Source organism: Diplotaxodon limnothrissa, linkage group LG6 (assembly GCF_057381915.1).
Source record: "Diplotaxodon limnothrissa isolate DT_005_m linkage group LG6, D_limnothrissa_male_GT1.1, whole genome shotgun sequence".
NCBI lineage: Eukaryota > Metazoa > Chordata > Actinopteri > Cichliformes > Cichlidae > Diplotaxodon > Diplotaxodon limnothrissa.
Window position 1 is genome coordinate 18,409,449 of NC_140601.1, and position 18,994 is coordinate 18,428,442.

Consider the following 18,994-nt stretch of genomic DNA (forward strand, 5'->3'; position numbering starts at 1 on the left):
ATCTTAGGTCTGTCTTTCTAGGTAATACTGAAAAGCTGGAAACAGGTAACATAATACCCACATGAACCTTTAAATCTTAACTCTGGAGACTCTGGGCCTTTGCTTTTTGATGATGTGCACATATGGCTCTCAAAGAGAATTAATTGGGGTTGCTGTGTTGTGTCTACAGCCTTTAATTGCTCCCTGTTTCTTCATCAGGACTAATGCTGTGGAAACAGGCCATGTGTCAATAGACTGGCAAAGTCATTAATCACAGAATAACAGGGAAACATCCTTTCGGAGAAGCATAACCATACCAATAGGATTCCTCAAATTCCACTCGGATTCCATAGGAAACACGCCTTTGCCAGTAGAAAGGACCAGTTATAGATGGTCTTTTTGGTCCCCCGGGATATTGACATATTTCTAGTGAACCACATCCAGGCTTACAGGAAAAAACATTTTCTAACAGCTTTGGTGCTGGACTGTAGCCTGTGAGGAGATTGCTGGTAGCTTTAGGCTCTGTGGATTTTTAGATTCAAATAAATGGTATGGGAAGTAGATTAAAATTTAGCAGTGACAGAGATGATATAGCTTTGTAAATAAATAGAGACACGGATTCATAGATAAAAACGTTAAAAAACTATCATGTAAATAGACTACTGAGTCTATTTTAACATGATTGTATACAGATTCCTCTCTGGGGACTCCAGCAGCATTGTGGATAGTGTAGTCTAGACATGCAGTGATTTGTTGGGACCCTAGGGGTTGAGGCGGGTCCTTTCATTGTCGCTTTTTTTAAGCTCATTGTCTTCACCAAGAGGTGCATGCTTCTGTATTAACGTTATGCGTCATCTACAAAAAAGCTAAACAACACTGTTATTTTTTTAGGAACGGGACACAGAGAACTGTTTGAACTACATGTCCCATGATGGAAGCTCTACAGCTTTCCCTGCACGCCGCCGCCTCTCCAGTTTGTGCTCTGAAGAACCGCATCAAGCAGTCGGAACAAACATCAACTTCCGACTTTGAATTTCAAAATAACATTCTAGAAATTAAACCACGTTGAGTCGTGCCTCGTATGTGCGAATATTACCATGAAGAAATATTCTGGAGTGTAAAAATGAAAATATATTCTATGTTCTTTATAACAATGTAGCCTTTATCAATTTACAGAACTAGCCATAGTACTACAGTATTGCTTAGATGAGAAAAGGTAGATGTCAACCTGTCAATCAAGACTAAAAATAGCAACTTACACTACTACGTTTCTAAACTAAAGGCAGCTTCAAAGCGTGCTAATATTATTTTGAAAACAAACCAATAACTTCCGGTCCTCTCGCCTATGCGGCTGTTAACTCCATTCAGTAGTGTTCCAGAGGAGGGTGAGTTTAGGGAAAGACGGAGCCACCCTGTCAATCACAATTAAGGAACCATGGGAGTAAACTGGTAGGAAAGCTAGGCGAAACCACCGTGTTTACGGTCGAGCTTGTTTTAATTTGCGTTCAGACGACAACTATGCACCGGTACAGTGTGGGACATGCACACCCGACCTCTCCAGATGGGAATCGCTTCACTTTGACGGGAATTAGCATGAGACGTTAAATATAACAACAACAAAAAAAACTTGCCGACTTTCATTTGTCTGCGCCTGTTTTTTCTTTTCTTTTTTCCTCTTTTTTTTTGCCCCCACAGCCTTCCAGTTTGAACAAAATACAAAAGTCACCGCTGATATTTGTTCAAAAGGCGGTGCCGCCGGGGTTTATGTTTACTCCAAGCTAAGGAGACACGTTTATTTGAGTACAACTCGTGGAAATCTGGTCTGTGCATTTCACAGAACTGCCGTGTCGGCGAGTCCACTTTCGGAGGAGTGACGGTTGGTTATTGCGCCTTTAAAAACACACATACACGCACAGCATTTTTTTAAAACAAACTTTATATTCGAAGTATGTTTTGACTTCACCGTCTTAGCCTCATATTAACTGTTTTATTGTTATTTTCCCCCCCCAGGTACAAGAAGACACTCCCGAAAACAACCAGCGCCAAGCGTCAATCCGGGCTCAAACTCCAGAGAGAGCAAGAAAAGGAGCAGAAATGAGCGGGGGAGAGGTGGTGTGCTCGGGGTGGCTGAGAAAGTCTCCTCCTGAAAAAAAGTTGAGACGTTACGTAAGTGCGCTTTATATCCTCTTTGTTACGTTGTAATAAAGTAACCTGTTAGACCAAAGGGAGGAAAAAAACGTGCATGCTTTTCCCTGGAGGCTCTCCCCGGGTGCAGACGATGTGTAGGCCTCATCTTGTGTGCATTGCAACAATCAGCTTTTGTCTCTCCCCCCCTTACCCTTTTTGTTGGTGAACCTGAAAGTGTGCGTTACTTATATAAAGTAAAGTTACTTAAGCGTGACTTAACAGGCTTTGCTCAAGGGCACGTCAGCGGGGCGCATGGCCGCTGTTTGGGAAGCAAACATGAGACTCTGGCAAGCATTATCTCGGGAGAATTTGATTGTCTTTGACCAGTAACGCAGTGCTTTGATTACCTTTTGAAGTCACGCAGTCAAGAGTATCAAAGGTGGTCGCTGAGAGTTAAATGATTTACAAATCAACTGCAAAATCAGAGCTAGTTGTGGCTGTCATTACATCTACTATATCTGCCATTGTTTACATCCCTGTGTTGTCTTATCTGCAGCTCTGTCAGTCTCTACTCACACCTGCTATTCAGTCTTACATACTTTTAAAACGATATGCAATCAGTTATGACATGCCATTGATTTTTTTTTTCCCCCCACAAGTGTAACTGACAGTTTTATGTTCCTGTTCTCTCTGTTTAATTAGTGTGCTATTGGAAGAACCTCTCATATAAGGCTAAAGCAAATAACTTGATTAGCTGCTTTGTTAGCCATCAAGCCCATTTGATTTCTTTGTGCACGGCATCTTTATTGATACAAGAGCTGTAAGATCAGAGAAGGGATGTTTTTGCAGAAACCAGAAGTTCAAGAGAGCATAAAATATACACTTAGAAGCAGGGTTCATTGAGTGCCTGCATCACATCTATTACAGAATAGTGTTTTATTTGATGACAGAGGTCACCTTGTTGTACAGTACTTTGTGACAACAGTTTCCAGCTGTTTTTTTTTTAAAACCAGGACCCTGTTCATATCTGGAGTTGGCCAGGATTTGATCAGGAATGGACAATCCTTCTCCAAGTGAGATCAGGTGCCTTTACTGACCACTCATAATTAAGTGTACCCCACCCATTGCATATGCATGCTCTGACGCAGCATGAGAAAACATGGGGATAGATGCAGAGAAGACAAGAATCCTGTTCGTGCACAAAAAACAGCTAAAGAATGAGGCAATCAAGAAAAACTGGACTTTCCAATGCTTCCAGTGTTTGTTATCTTTAACTGTCTGCGGATATCTTGCAAAACTGTGTGTGAAAAATTTAGTTTATTGAACAGATTCTGGTGCATAAACTGCAAATAAGCAAGGCAGACATGCAAACTATTTTGTCATGGGTACTCATCCAGGAAACCTCTCAGCTGCGAGGGGGAAAAACCCCTGGTCGGTGCAGCTACGCGTGCTGAATAGTCATCGACGAATGCTTTCTTGTAAAACTAGCATAGATTTTATCAGAAGTTTAATAATTTATGAATGTGCTCGAAGCGAATATTTAACCATTTCCTTTTTTTTTTTTTTTCTTTCAACTAAACCACAGAAATTCAAAGAATGCATACAGTTTGACATCATCAAGTTAAAAATTCATAGGAAAAACCAAAGATTGATGAATGAAATCTGTGTTTTGCTTATTAATGTAGAAGTTTAGAAATTTTGTTTGCAAAGTTTGCATTAAATGGAGGGGTCCAGTTCTGTAAACCTGCATCTTGCCTGTAGCGGCAGGCTTTGGTATCACTGTTGTGTTACCTGCAGTCAGCATCTCGTATGGTCATTACAAAAAAGTCTTTTGTTTAGTTTTTTCAAAGTTGCACTATTTCCCAACAGCCTTGTGCACAACTAATGGCTAATAAATGAATCATGAAGCAACAGCAATATAACTCCTCATATTGATTCCTGACTTACTTTAATCAAACAGAGTCATGGTGCGAGGGAATAATACAATATGGGACGCTTAAAAATATCAATGACTAAAACATGCTATTTCTTTCTTATTTTGAAATGATTTGAAATAACAATAATGTTTGCATCCACAATACAAAAGTTAATATGACCCCAAATGTTAGTTTCTCAGGAGAAAAAAAGAAGTAGGCTACTGGAGGACCTAGTTATTTTCAAATGGTTATGACAACTTGTTGCTCAAGTTGTGTAACTGTTTTAGTGTTTTAAGAACTCTGAGGAAACTCGTGATTTTGTGAGGTAGAAGTTAAGCTGTTTAAAGCTGCGAAATTATAGTTGTTGTTTTTTATATCTGCATAAACTGCATCTTTTTTTCCCTGTTTAATGTTAAGAAAACATTTTTGAGTTAAATGTTGGCCATTGCTTTTATACAAACAAGGAACAAACTGCAAGCTGGTTTCTTTCGTTTTGGGGGGTTTATCAACGCAAATGCCACGTTTTAGTCTTTCTGTCACAGGTAGCGACATAATCCTGTTTGAAAATATATTTCTACACTTTAGATTTCTGTTTGACTTATTGAGGCCATAAGAGTGTAACAGCAGAGTTCAGCTAAATCTTTCGAGAATACAGCTTCAGATTGTGGGTCATGATTCTTCCTCTTCATTGTTCGCTCTTATTAGATTTTCTACGGCTGCTACAGACTGTTCATATCAGAGTTGTTTTTCAGTGACTAATACTCTGATCTAACTTTCAACAATGCCCTCTATAGTAGTGCAGCAATCTAAAATCTAAAAATACTGGGAAACACAGCAGGGTGGTTTGAGCAAGCTCGGTCACATGAAGCTGTGTAATTAGTGGAAGTACTTACAAGTTGTTCAGATTATACTAACTCAAATAAATAGAGAAGTTGATTCTCTCTTGTTTTTCTTTTTCTTTTTTAAATTGAAACAATTCAGCTGGTTATGAAGCATGAGAGCTTTTGTGGGATTAGATGAGACATTCTTGAATTGTTTTACTTCCTTGCTGCTTCTTCTTCCTTTTCTTCTTCTTCTCCTTTTCGGTTACTGCCTTAATGGGTCATCGCAGCAATTCATCACCTTCCCTCTAACCCTATTCGGAGCGTCTTTTGATGTCACACTAGACTTCTGCATGTCCTCCTTCGGGACATCCACAAATCGTCTCTGTGCCTTTCCTCTTTTCCTCCTGCCTGGCAGCTCCATCTTCAACATCCTTTATCTAATATATCCACTATCCTTACTCCTCAGCAAACATCCAAACCATCTCATCCTATCTCTCTTTAACTTTGTCTCCAAACCGCCCAGACTTAGCTGTCCCTCTGATGTACTTCTATCTAATCTTGTTCAGCCCCAACAAAAATGTTAGTGTCTTTTAACTTTGCTGCTTGCAGCTACACCAGCTCTTTTTTTTTTTTTTTCTTTCTTCAGTGCCACTGTCTCCATACCATCACATCCTGTAAAAGTTCCCTTTTAACTCTAGCTGCTATCATTCTGACACAGCATTTAATGTAATCGACACAAAGGTCAGCGTATGTTTTGAGCTGCAATGGTGCAGGCGAACCTGCAGCTCTCCCCGGGGCTTTTGTAGTTTGTTTTTTTTTCCGAAGGTGGATGAGTTTGCTGCTATGTGGGCGGCCCTGACTCTATCTGCAGTTCCCCAAGCCACTTTTTTTTTTTTTTTTAAGGTAATTATTTGGTTTTCAGCTGGACTAGGGCTGTTCGATATAACGATATATATCGGATGATAATATAAAAACTTTTATCGTTTCATTTTACGCTATCGTTTGTTTCGTGGTGTCGCAAAATAAACTGTTTACGGCAATATTTTTTCATCGTTCTGATGGTCACTGTAGTGGCTATATTAATTTCTTAAAGTTCTCTCTTTCTTTTATATTTAATATAACCACACTACGGATGGACAAGCGCCTGTTTTTATGCGTTGTCGTTAGCAACAACTACGGTAACACCATCACGTGTCCGCTTGTTTATGTTCCACATAAACCTTTCACAATAAAGCTCAAGATCCTGTTGAGACTTTTCAAAATGAACTGAATCACGTGAAAGAGCAGATTATTAACGGATGAGAAGTAAAAAAAGAGCCGCCAGGTGCTAAAAAATAAACCTTAGACTCAAACGTTAGAACAGGCTTTTCCCTGCAGCACGCCGTGTAATAAATACTCACAAATGTAACGGTGGCCGTTACAACTTATGTCTAAAAATGTATAGTTTCATGCATCTGTTAAAACACTCGACTCCAGCTACATGACGCGCAGCTGGAAACACTTCCCGCAAGACGAGCTGCCCGAGATTCACAGAATTTACAGAAAATGTTACATTTTTGTGATTTATATCGTTATCGGGACGATAGAATTCTTATATCGGGATATGAGATTTTGGTCATATCGCACAGCCCTAAGTTCGACTGATGTTGGTCTCACTATTTGGCACAATTGAGCAGTCCTAGATTAAATGTGAGTTTGGTGCCACATGCTACATGAGGTTTGCTGGCAAAGTAAGCTAGTGATTACTGACTTTATTTTTTTTGTGGTAAAATCACATTACAGCTACATTGGTGCAAGCATTTTAGTTTGTCAATGTCCTTTGAGAACAGGGACCAGAATAAACTGCTGTCTGTACGCTATTTAGTACCAAACCGATGTGGGCATTTTGTTTTTTGTATCTAAAACTACTCACCTCAGCTTTAAAAAATACAAAATATACCATAGGGTCAGTACAGCCTTGCTCCCTGGGGTTTTCCATTTCATTGGCACTGCATTTTTCCATCCATTTCTCCTTTTTCTCTTTCATTTCTCTTAACTAATGTGCATATTTGTCTCAGTGTCCACTAGTGTAAGCATCCTTAAAGGAACAGCTTTCGAGATGGATGTCTTCAGGACATCTGTTGTGTTGTCACATGGACCCAAGGAGATGCAGAGATCGAGTTACAAGGTTGCTGTCGTCACTGCTCGATAAAATGGTGTATCTCAGTTAATTCTGCCACCACATCATGGAGGTGTAGGTGAAAACGGATAAAGGAAATGAATAAGGATAGTTACTGGTAACATTTTATTGATACCGATGCCATTATTTATTCTAGGTCTGTTTTTACGGATTCTCTCATTGATCGGTGATCAATATTTTGCGTTGGGGAAACATGTAGGTCTACAAAGGTTTTCAGCATCAGTGCTGCTGGTTATCATCAGGGTCTGATGTAGGATGTAGAAACCAGATTTAAACAAACAAAAAAAAAACCAACAGGTATGTACTTCAGGTGTGGAAAAAGCTCCACTGCCGGGGGTTTGACGTCATGCTTTGTTATGTGAAACTGCAAGAAACAAGATGCCAGCACTGATGAAAGCAATTGATAAGCTCTGAGACAGACAATTAATATAAACTGGACAGTTTGGAACCGGTTCTCTGTCGAGAATCTTTAGTTCTCAATCAGCCTCTCTATCTAGAGTTGATAGAGAGATATGTATATAACTGCTTCAAACGGCTGTTTATGCGTGCCATTTTGAAGCCGCCATGTTTCAATTAAACGTCATTGTTCGGCTTGTTCATATTACAGTAATACAATTCCTATTGAAAGGAATCCTTAATTTTAGTTCAAAACATTAATTAAACAGCAGCAGTTTTGAAAATGTATAAAATAACTGTCTCCTTGATTTTTAATAATTTTGCTTAGCTCTTAGTTTCTCAGTTCTTGCCTTCCGGTGCACATAGCTTCATAGACCATTGTAGTCCCTGTAGTTTATTGGCATGCACTTTCTGAAAACAGATTAGGATTTTGCTGAACACTTTGTGCAGCCCTTACAAGGGCCTCAGAGCAAGAGCACAGGGCTGCAGGGTAGACCGGATGAAGGAAAATATTGAACCCTGAAGGTCCTCCTCTGGCTCTAAAGGGAGACTGAGGACCTACTCCGTGCTGGTCTTATGGCCTCTTAGCTGAAAAACAAAAAAGCATTTATAGTGTACATCAAAGTGGCTGTTAGCTTTTGTCTGTGGCTGACTGTAAAAAGTTGTCATTTACACACAGTTAAAGAAAACTGTATGCCACCAGTGTAACAACGTGGTCGAACGAAAACAAAGGCATAGCTCATTTGATTAAGTAGAGGATTCATTAAATCTGCTTAGCAAGTGGAACAGAGAACAAACGCTCACTTTCTGTTAACCCTCCCCCCGCCCCTCCCTACGTGCTTGAAGAAACAAACAAACAAGCTACCCAAACGGGATGCAACAGAGGGGTACTTGTGCAGCATTAGCCTCTTAGGCTAACAAAGAAAAATTACTGGACTGTGTCCTCATCGCAGCAGCACCAGCAGCACAGCTCTCCATTTGGAGCAAGCAGACTACTGTTGTGTGATCTGCCACAGCTTGGAAATGGGTTGAATATGCCATTAATTATTCAATGCCCATTACAAACAAATAAGCATTAATTATTAATATATGTGCTACTACAGTAGTTGTCTCTTTTATCCCTGACACAGACTATCGTCACTGTGTTATACATAGGCGGTGTCATTTTCATCGTAGCCTAACTGTTGGTACAGCAGTTTAAAGGATAAAAAAAAAAAGCTGTGGGAATGAGGGTGGGGGGAAATGTGTAGAATCTGTAATATTCACAACCATTTTCCCCCCAAAGAACTGAAAGCTGTTCTGAGTCCTGTACTGGTGTTTTGGTCTTTTGTTTTAAAACACAATCGAAGTAAACATGAGTGTGGTTGTTCTGCATTTTCTTCTGGGTATTTATAGTCTTAAGCATGAAATCAAGTCATTGCCTCACAAAGAAAAACACAGCCATGAAAACAAAACATTCAGTTGGAGCCAGCCCTTGGGGAAGTTGGCAGCACAGAGCAATTTTTATTTTATTTTTTTTTTGGGGGGGGGGGCATAGTAAATCACTGTCAAACCTGTCACAGCATTACTCAAGTGGTGATGTATACAAAAATATGACACTTTTTATTTTCTTCATTTTTTTTCATCGGTGCTTCATGTGACATCAGTTTTGAGAGTGATGACAACACACATGGTGCATGTCAGTCACCTAAAACATAGTCTGTGTTTTTGATCGTCTCCGTGGGATCTTAACAGCAGCGTTTGGTGCTGTCGATCTTTGTGAGCGCATGCTTCATTGTCGATACAGAAGGTCTCTCATCTCTTATGCAGGCGTTTGTAAGCAGCGTCTGATATTATGTGCATGATGACGAAAAAAATGGGTTTAACGCAACAAACGTGAACTTGAGCTAACCTCGAAATCACGTTCTCATATGTATACTATTATGTCCTGTTATGTAAACTAGACACTTGCATGCATAACCTTTCATGCAAATTCTTGAGCGACGCAGCTGCTTTTCAGAGCACAGTAAACCTTTGTTTATACCAGCACGCCACTGCTTCAAAATGAAGCTGAAGTTTAAGATGATTGTTTACGCGTTACAGACTAAACTTTAGTGTGTGCGCTCCAAAAAGAGTGAGAGGTTACAGTGAGTATGTTGCTTGCAAATTTATTTTAAGCTGAAAGGGGATGGAGGATGTAATCGGTTAGGAGTCATTAAGAAAAAGATTTAAGAAGTTCTGCTTTTGAGTGCACGTCAGCGCATAGTTGGTTAGATTTCAGAAATAAATGTCATTTCTGTATGAGAACAAAGGAAATGTGATCATCATTGTGATCATGTCTGTTTTCGGCTTGTTTTTGATTCATAGGTGGCGCTGTGTGCTGATAATGCTTAGAGTTACCTCCCAAAATCTTAACTTTCACTTGTATTATCATTTGTGTATGCCCCTTTAAACTTAATTTGTTACCTTAGTGCAGAAATGACACCGTTGATTTAATTGGTAGGTCAAGGCTAACATGGAGCATTTTGTAAACAGATGTGTCTCTTTTTGCCTGGCGCAGCTGTTTACTGTGTCGTGTGCCAAGTCCGCAAAGCAACTCGTGGAGTGGCTGCAGAAAAGCGGTTCTCATGCAGGCTTGGATTTGCTGTGCGAAACCTGGGAACAGATTCTGAGTTGTGTTTTCTGCTGTAAAATGATCCTTTTATTCCTTTTTTTTGTCACTGCGCCAAGTCGAAGAGTTTCAAGAGAAGCTATTATTAAATGCAGATGACAGAACCCTCAGAGCTTTGCTGCTGGGCTAATTGCACACGTCATCATGCGTCTTATTTTCTGATGACTGACGGTTGTCTCATATGCAAGGAAGTGACACAGGCCGAGGTTAAAGAAAGCTGAACGTTTTTTTTTATCACAATGCTCATTCCTGGTTTTCGTGTTGCGACTTGCCAGCTAATGACACGAGGCGGTAAAAATAGGACGTGTCATAAGGCTGCTTCTATTTCCAGGGTGTAGTTGTAGTCTTGTGTGGAAATAAAACAGTGCTAGTAGGGAGAACACAGAAGGCCCATAGATGGTTTACAGTAAATCAAACACAAAGGCTGAAGGGGTCCCTCTTCCCACCAGATTGGCGCACGTCATTTGAGGGAACGAAAGCTATCGCGAGTCGGGCCAAATGTCTGATTATTTGCATTTTCTGGATTCTTGCAAAGCGCGCAAACATTCTCCAAGATTAAAGGTGAAGGACCATAAATATGTGTGCAGGAAACGACAGGCGGGCAGGCAATAATTTTATTGTCATTGCGGAGGAGAGCAAAGCTTAAAAAAAAATGAAAGGAATCAAGATGAAAAAGACTGGAGTGCTTCTCAAAGCCCCACCATTAGGCAGCCTCCAGTGAGAGCAGCTCTCTGTTCTCTCCCTCTTTCTTTCCGTTCCCAGTGCTTCTTGGCAGGCTCAGACAGCAGGAATGCGAGGTTGCTCTGTGCTCCTCTTTGCTGGTCTGCAGGGGTGTGAGCGCCTGGTCCCTTGCTGCTGCTGCTGGTGGTGGTGGTGCCGCTGCTGGCTCCTCAGCTGAGGATTGAATGGGCTGGACTACACTACAGTGCACTGCACTGCTCTGCAATGCAATGCGCTGGCTGATTGTTGTTTCTCCAGCACCATGAGGGAAGAGGAGCCGCTCCCTGGCGCCCCAGCAAGGCATGGCTGCTACTTCCTGTGTGTGGTGTGATGGCTACCAGATGGCGAGTGAAGACAGAGGAAGGGTCCCCTGCTCTCTTCTTTTTCTTTCCTTGGCTATTATATTGTTAACTCCTGCATATGTCCTCTGCTGCTCTCTAATATGTTTTATATATATAATATAGCTGCAAATGTTTATGTTAATAACAGATAATGAGAAGATGAATTTGGAACCTAATGTTACCGAGCTGTTTATGTACCTCCGAGTTATACTCACGAAAGACTCCACTGTGACTCACTAGTGATCTGTGACTCACTGAAGAGTTGTATACTTTGAAAAGCCATTCTTGACACACTCTCTTTTAAAAGTCACTGCAGTGTTTTTTTTTTTTTTTTTTGTTTTATTTTCTTGCACCGTAGAAGCACTCACTGCTGGTGTCTTTGGACACACCTGGAGTACGACAGCACATATTTTCATGGTGGTACATTGAATAGGTAAAACAGAAAATAGGAAGAAAATGTAGCCAATGAAAGCGGGGTGCTTTTTGTTTAAAAATGTCAGTAATATCCTAATTAATTGGCTGCCAAATGCTAGATTATTTTGGCATAATGTTACCTTCAGATGTGTCCTTTTTGCAAGCAACAACTAGTTGTAGTTCTGGTGTTTTGAGGTTGTTTTTGGTACTACTACTGCTACTACTTCATACGGAACAGATTATTATTGAATTTGACTGAATTTTAAATCAGCAGTTGACCCATATATGCAGCCTGAGGCCTGTAAATACCATACAGGAAACAGTATCTGCTAATGTGATGTTTATCGTCATGTTAGCTCGACAAAGAGAAGCTTTTGCTGCCACGTCTTGTGATCTAAGCCTTAAAGAAAAAAAAGGCAACTTCCTCTTCTGTTTTTTTTCTTTTCCTTTCACAAATGCCAAAGATAAACAAGAAATTTTCCATTGTGTCAAAACTTGTAGTTGCACATCAGATATTCAAATGGCTTACACAAGTGTTACAAATAGGTCCCAGAGGTTCCCGTGGATAATTGGACATGTGCTGTGCGTTTGCAGAATCTCCGAGCTTGTTCCTAAGACTTTTGTTTTATTCCAGAGTTTGCACTAGATAAGATGCTCTGTACTGCAGCTGTGGTTGACCTGTAGGCTACAGCAGTGAGAGTGAGAGCACAAAAATCATGGTTAACCTTGTTCACATTCAACAATGAATGATTTAGTCTACCGCAGCCTGTGTAAGTAGGAGGATGGAGAAGAAGATAAAACGGTATCAAGTCATAACAACCAATTTTGAGCTGTTTTATTTGTATAATAATTGTATTTAGCTTAAAAAATATGCCCAATACAAAGTCCCCCTGGATGGTGAACTTAGGCACCGCTGGGCTTGCAGTATACTCTGTATTGCTCTTCCTGAATTGAGCCCATGGATGAATTTAATACTTGAATATGTTGGATGGTTTGAGGGTTGCTTTGGAAGGTAGAAGTATGTGTGACTGTATCTGTTCCCATTTAACGCTTCACCTGTTGCACACACATACACAGCTGGCACTCGAGTTATGCAGTGCTGTGTGATCTGACCCTAGCCGCTGTGTCTGCAGCCCCTTAATATAGCCCGCTGCTGTCATGGTACTTTTTTTTTTCTTTGCCCCTCTTCCCTCGCTCTGCGAGCACCAATTTGTGTGCATGTTTGTCCCACTCTTTAGACAGGCTGAGTTAGACATGTGGGTGTTGACAAGTCAGCTTTGAGACTAGATGCGAAATATTCCTACTGACCTGTGTAATTTCCTAACTTACTGTGACTCACAGGCCGCTCTTACAGTGAATCTTATCAACTAATAGTCTCGTTCTTCATTTGGTCTTAAACATCGTATTTAATAAGAAACCAAAACATCAAAAAAAGGGTCTCTTTGGTATTTACTACTGCTGCTGTTTCTTCTACTGTCCATAATTGCGTTAGTTATGATGGTACTACCTAGTATCTTTGCCCTGGCCTCCAGCCAAAGGACGTTGTTAAACCTGTAGTCATGTACACACACACAAACACACCTACACACACACATGCGCGCTGAGAGAGACAGAAAAACTCCTGCTCTTGTAGACGATTCACTCGTAGCCTGATTGGAAGCTGAGAGTCTGGAGGTCCTACCTTTCTTGTTTAGCTGTGTGTAAAGTTTCCTGGGCACACTTCTCTTCCTTTTACTTTTTTTTTTTTTTAAAACAAACTTGTGGAATACCTTGACGTTTTTGCCTCCACTCTAAAACGATGGCATTTGGATAACCCAGTCACATTTGATATTCAAGTTTGGTGTATAAGATAAGTTGTTTTCCTTTGAATATAAGCAACTAATGCTTGTAAGCGTTTGAGGTGAGCGAAAATGAAAGTGTTTAAATCCATAAAACTTGATTTGGTGTTGCATTTCTATTTTAAACAGTGTATTTGAAGTTTAAGGTAACCTTTTATGTTGAATTTTGAGCTTTTAAGTCCCGTGTGAAACAAGCACAGTTTTAGTTTCTATTAGTTTTAAAGGATGATAAAAACGAAACATCTGTGTTCCTTATTTTGCTGTTTCTGTCAGATTCCCATTTGCTTGCACTGCATTGTTTATTTTCGGGGGCTGAAAGCTGAATTGTTTGAGCCCGTCTCGTCAGCGGTTAAGAAACGGTATGCTCATGTGAACAGTCTGCTATGCCAAAAGAATGTGTTGAATTCTAACCATGCGGCTTTGACAAGTGCATGTGACTAGAGCAGGGCGATATGGCCAAAAATATTTATCACGATATATATTTGAAAATTTGCGATAACGATATAACTGATGATATAATTGATGCGAGACAAAATACAACTCCACAACATTACTAGCGCAAAAAGACAACCTTCCATTTATTTTCACTTAAACAAGAAGCTGGTTTTTATGTACATTAAAGCTTTATAAAAATGTAACAGTGCAAATGCAAATTCCTTGAATAAATGTGCAGGTAATCAAAAATGATGAATGTAATGGGTAACCATCTTAAAGTGTCAAGGCTGTGGAGTGGCAAAGTGTGCATACTTTTGACTTTCTGCTTATCTGGGAGGAAAAAGTGAAAAAGTGAAAGCCAACATGCCAAGGAGATATGGCAGGAATATGATAAACTTGTGTTTTAGGGAGTAAAGTGTCCTGAAGTGAGAAGCAGATGTTATCTGTGCTACAGCTTTAGTTCTCATGGCCGAGAATGCTGCCTGCATTCACAAACCACCCTCCCTGTATGAGCAAGGTTATTTCAACACTGAGTCTGGGAATAATTTTCAGCTACCATTCTGATTGGTTATATTTCAGTTGTATTTGGTATCTGTTAGTGACTCAGCAACCATAACCTTTATTAGAGGAACAATTCATCAATTTATTTGGCAATCATGAAAATGATTGGAGGTTATTTTGTCATTTTCAGGCATGATTGTGAAGAACATTTCTGTGGTGTGTCGGCGTGCAGAGTGGGAAAGAAATTAGTTTGAAAAGCTCTGATAATGTTTAAAATAATAACAAAAACCTGGCCTAAAGTGCAATAGATGCACAGTCTGTCTTTCTCATGTCCTGAGCTGTTTTCTTGCTCAGTCGGTAATAGGCATTGATTGCTAACCTGGATTTTGCCCTTTCTACCACAAGCCAATGTTGATGGTCGTTTACCATGGCAGAGAAGCAATAGTATGAATTACAAGAAAGTGAGAAGGATATTAAAGTAATAGTGAAGATGTCTTTTAATGATTTGGTGAATGCATTTCAAATGCGCCTCCATTTTCATTTTGAATTTCACAATGGCATATGTAGGTGATACATGTATCTTGAATTTTTGACTTTGCATTGTTTGTATACAGGCTTTATTTTTTTATTTTACAATTAGTTTATAAAAATGCATTAGGGACAACTATGGGTTTAGCCTTTCCCAATGATACTTCTGCATGTGGACTGGAGGAGTCGGGGATCGATCCACCAACCTTACACTTATCAAATGACCCCACTCTACCACCTGAGCCACAGTTGCCCAGTTGGACTATTTAAGAAAGACTACAATTTTGCATTAAGAACTTTTTTCTTCTCTAAGAAGTAATTAGTATTTCCCCACTGGTTGTGAGTGGTTGCTGGAGATTGAAATAAACTACCAAAACCATGAGTCTCACAGTCCTAGAGACTAGTCAGTGACATCCCCCTGTGTATTCCCCAAATAGCTGGCAAGTGACTGCTTGAGGTTGCTTGCTGTCAATGAGTGCAATTGTTTGAGATTTAGGGCGCTGCACTGAAAACCTCCGTGCAATTACTTTAATCTGCAGCTGATGCTATGATCACCCTGTAGTTTGCGTGGAAGACTGTGGACACTCGACAGCTACTCACTAAACCATCGTCAAACTGTGAATAGTGGGACGCATACTTAAAAAGGAGACCATTTGCTCTCAAAGAAAAAGCTGCGTCTTTTGAAAGATGTTGGTTTTAATATTAAGGTACAACTTTTACTTTGAAGGCAAACGTTCTGTTTCCAGTTTGTGTCTCAAGTTTCAGTGTGGCTTAGTGGTTGGTTAGTGACTGTTTGCACACAAGTTGGTGTCTTCCATGCAAACGCACAACCAAAGCAATTGTACGGTGGTGCAGCTAAGGATAAGAACAGGTTCTCTAAAATAACCGGTTCTTAGTTGAATTCCTTAGAATTGTTTGTCTGCTTGCCTGTGTGTCCCGCTTATCAGTTCTTGTACTTGCGCTACAATCAGCTGATTTCAGTTGTTGGAGGAGGAAATTAGTAGGCACGTTTACAGTGTGGATACGGACATAATTTTTATTTGCATTGCACAAAAGGACAAGAGCGTGATGGTAAAGTGCAAACTGCATCCAGGACAGAAATGGCTGCATCGTGCTGGTAACACAACTTCAGCTCTTTGCAAGTACCTGCACAGACAGCATGCTAACGCTAAGCTAGCCACTGAACCTTATCAGGTAACAAGCAGTAAGGCTGAAGCCTCTGTTTCTACCTGTGTTTTTTTGTTGTTGTTGTTTTTAAAAAAAAAAAAAAAAAAAAAAAAATTGTCCAGTTTCACCTAGTGACAGAAAGCAGCCTTGAGTGATCGCCAACTGGTCAGGGAATACACGTTTTTCCCCCAACAACTGGTCGTTACCAGGTGGTCGGCACCCTGTCTCTAGGTTTGTGTGACTGAAGCTTCAGCTCATTCAGCTGGATGAGCTGATGAGCTTATGCAATGTAGAGGCATCTGTCCGTCTGACCACAAGTCACAAAATCACTACTCCTCTTGGAGCATTGGAGATTTTAGTAAAACAAGATTATTTTGTCCTGACTATTAGGGATTGTTTTTACAAGGGCGATTTATTTGTTTATTTGCCCATGAGTACGCTTGCTAATAATGATGGAGCTAATAGAAGCAGTCAACATAAAAAAAAATAATAGCACTGTTTTAACAGCAGCCTCTTTTATCTGTGATCAAATGCTCATGCAAGTTAGTTGTGTTTGACTCCTTTGCTCGCACTATAGGTCTGCACAGGCACCACACCGCTTTGGTTACATCCTTAGGTTTACCTCTTTCATCCAGTTTAAAGCCAAAGAAATCCAGAATTGGCGACTCTTTTTTTTTTTTTTTTTTTTGGCAATTATTTCATCCATGTTTGGACTCCTTCTGTGTTGTAAACGCGTGAGCCTCCTTCAATTTAATTCTCATTACTTTGTACAATAGAGCCAACCAGTTCTGACTAGAGATGGACCGATCCGATATTACGTATCGGATTGGTCCGATACTGACCTAAATTACTGGATCGGATATTGGAGAAAATTAAAAAATGTAATCCGATCCATTAAATATCACGAAATAACCTCACAAAACTTGCAACACGCCGTAACTCACCTCAGAACGTTAGCACGTCGGAGCAGTATGCATCACGTGATAGAGCGGCTGTGGCATGCGGGACCTATCGGTGGTCTGGATAGCATGTGGAGCTTCGCTAGCAACCCGGCATTTCATCTCCGACAAAGTTATCCCGAGAGAAGTAAAGCAAGTGTGTAAGTCCATCTCTGAATGTTTGTAAAGCATTCCTGCGTTAAGCTTAACAAGCGACTGCCTCTCCTGCTGCTACTTCAATCATGAAACTGCTTAATGATCAGCTGGTCGGCTTTTCTGTCGCGAGTCCGTCTCTCTTGTTTGTTTTTGGCCCACTTTGCACCAGAAAGAGGAAACCAGCGGCTGAACAACAGCAGCACGTTTAAGCTTGATAAGCTGTTGTTAGAATTTATTTAATATTACTTTCTACACCAGGATCTTTTTCTACGTACTGTAGCTGACGCTGGTAACTGTGCAGGGGCGGATCTAGCAAAGTTTAGCCAGGGGGGCCGATAGGGCATTAACAGGGAAAAGGGGACACAAAGACATACTTTTCTTTCTTATTCTCATTTAAAATGTCTAGCTTTTAATAAATAATTATCCAAATCTTACACCCAAAGTTTTAATTTGATGTAAAATGAATAGAAGTCAATTACTGTATATAGTAACTATTAAGTCTAATATATATACCCTAGTAAGCTATAGTACTTTTTCCTTTGGGAAGGTACCATCTGTGCAGTCTGCAATTTTGTTGAAGAAAGATGTTGAATCTATTTAAGCATCATGAGGTGGAGCGTGAGGGGTGGTTCCCTATTTTTTTATTTTTTTATTTTTGTTGTTGCTGGGAGTTGGAACCCTATTAGTTAGGTTGCTTAATATTTATGCTAAGTACTCTTTAAAATACCAGAATAGGGAGGATGGTGTAGGTTTAAGTTTATTAGATTGATCAGTATTGCTGAACTACGAAATATTTTTTTTGCATACAGGTATAACAGAATAGCTTTAGTGTAGTTGTTGTTTTAAACTTGAGTATGAACTTATACAAAATGCAGCAAGATATTTAAAAAAACAGTTTTGTTGATTAAAACACACTATATCGGATTCATATCGGTATCGGCAGATATCCAAATTTATGATATCGGTATCGGACATAAAAAAGTGGTATCGTGCCATCTCTAGTTCTGACAACTTAATTTTCTTTATGTACTTCACACAATTCAGTAACCTGTGAATGGTGATGATTGTGATGAATCAGATGAACCACTGTGTCATTAAAATTCAAGTTTTACCCCCCCCCCCCCCCCCAAAAAAAAAAAAAAATGCTTGAGATCACTGGTCTAAATTAGAATTATCTTTACATGAATAAATATTTTACAACACGGAAAATTTGGAATTTCTGTGAAATCTTAGCTATATTGTGGAAGTGGGAATGTCTCAGGATACTTCATAAGTTAGTCTTACTAATCAGAAACTGTTGACAGCTGTCGGCAAACAGTTGAGATAAATAAATGGAAATAAATGAAAATGGCACTTCAGTCACTTTACTCAGCTGGACATCCTTATATCCGCTCTCAGACACAAGTTTTCCTCGATCTATGACCACGTTCTTGTCAGTCTCATGAATCTTGATCTCTTGGAGTCAGGCCTTGTTGGAGAATCTTCACCATAAGCTGTAAACAGTCATGTTCCCCGAGGATCAAAATATGCAGCATCGTTGTTCTGATTTTTATAGTCCAGTCGGTCAGATTTGTGACCTTGCCAGCTCTGGAGTCAATCTTTTCATGCACTTTTAATTACACTTCGGAGATGTGTTCATAATTGTTAGGATGACTGCATTTTCTATGTGCTGTTTTTTATTCTCCTCGTCCCTGAAGTGAAGGTTGTGGAGCCGGTAATAGGCGGTTATCAGTTCTGCTTATGCATCCAATACACTCCCCTGATTATTCTTCCTTCACATGCGATGTGACCATGATTGTCACTAGTATATCTTAAAGTGTAGCTTACTCTGATTGTACTTTTTAAATACTGTGTAATCTTATAGAGTTGCATTAAACATATGAAT

At 39.9% G+C, this 18,994-nt stretch overlaps 1 protein-coding gene across 3 annotated transcripts in view; it reads left to right on the plus strand.

Annotated features, from left to right (window-relative positions):
* The first annotated feature begins 1,368 nt into the window (after nt 1-1,368).
* Nucleotides 1,369-18,994, plus strand: part of gab1 (GRB2-associated binding protein 1) — a 56,375-nt gene continuing 38,749 nt past the window's right edge. For all 3 annotated transcript variants that reach the window (XM_085356894.1, XM_085356895.1, XM_085356896.1), the window contains exons 1-2: nt 1,369-1,855; nt 1,990-2,145. In XM_085356894.1, coding sequence (XP_085213020.1) covers nt 2,074-2,145 — 72 coding nt within the window. In that variant the 5' untranslated portion in view covers nt 1,369-1,855; nt 1,990-2,073. The remainder of the gene's footprint in view (nt 1,856-1,989; nt 2,146-18,994) is intronic.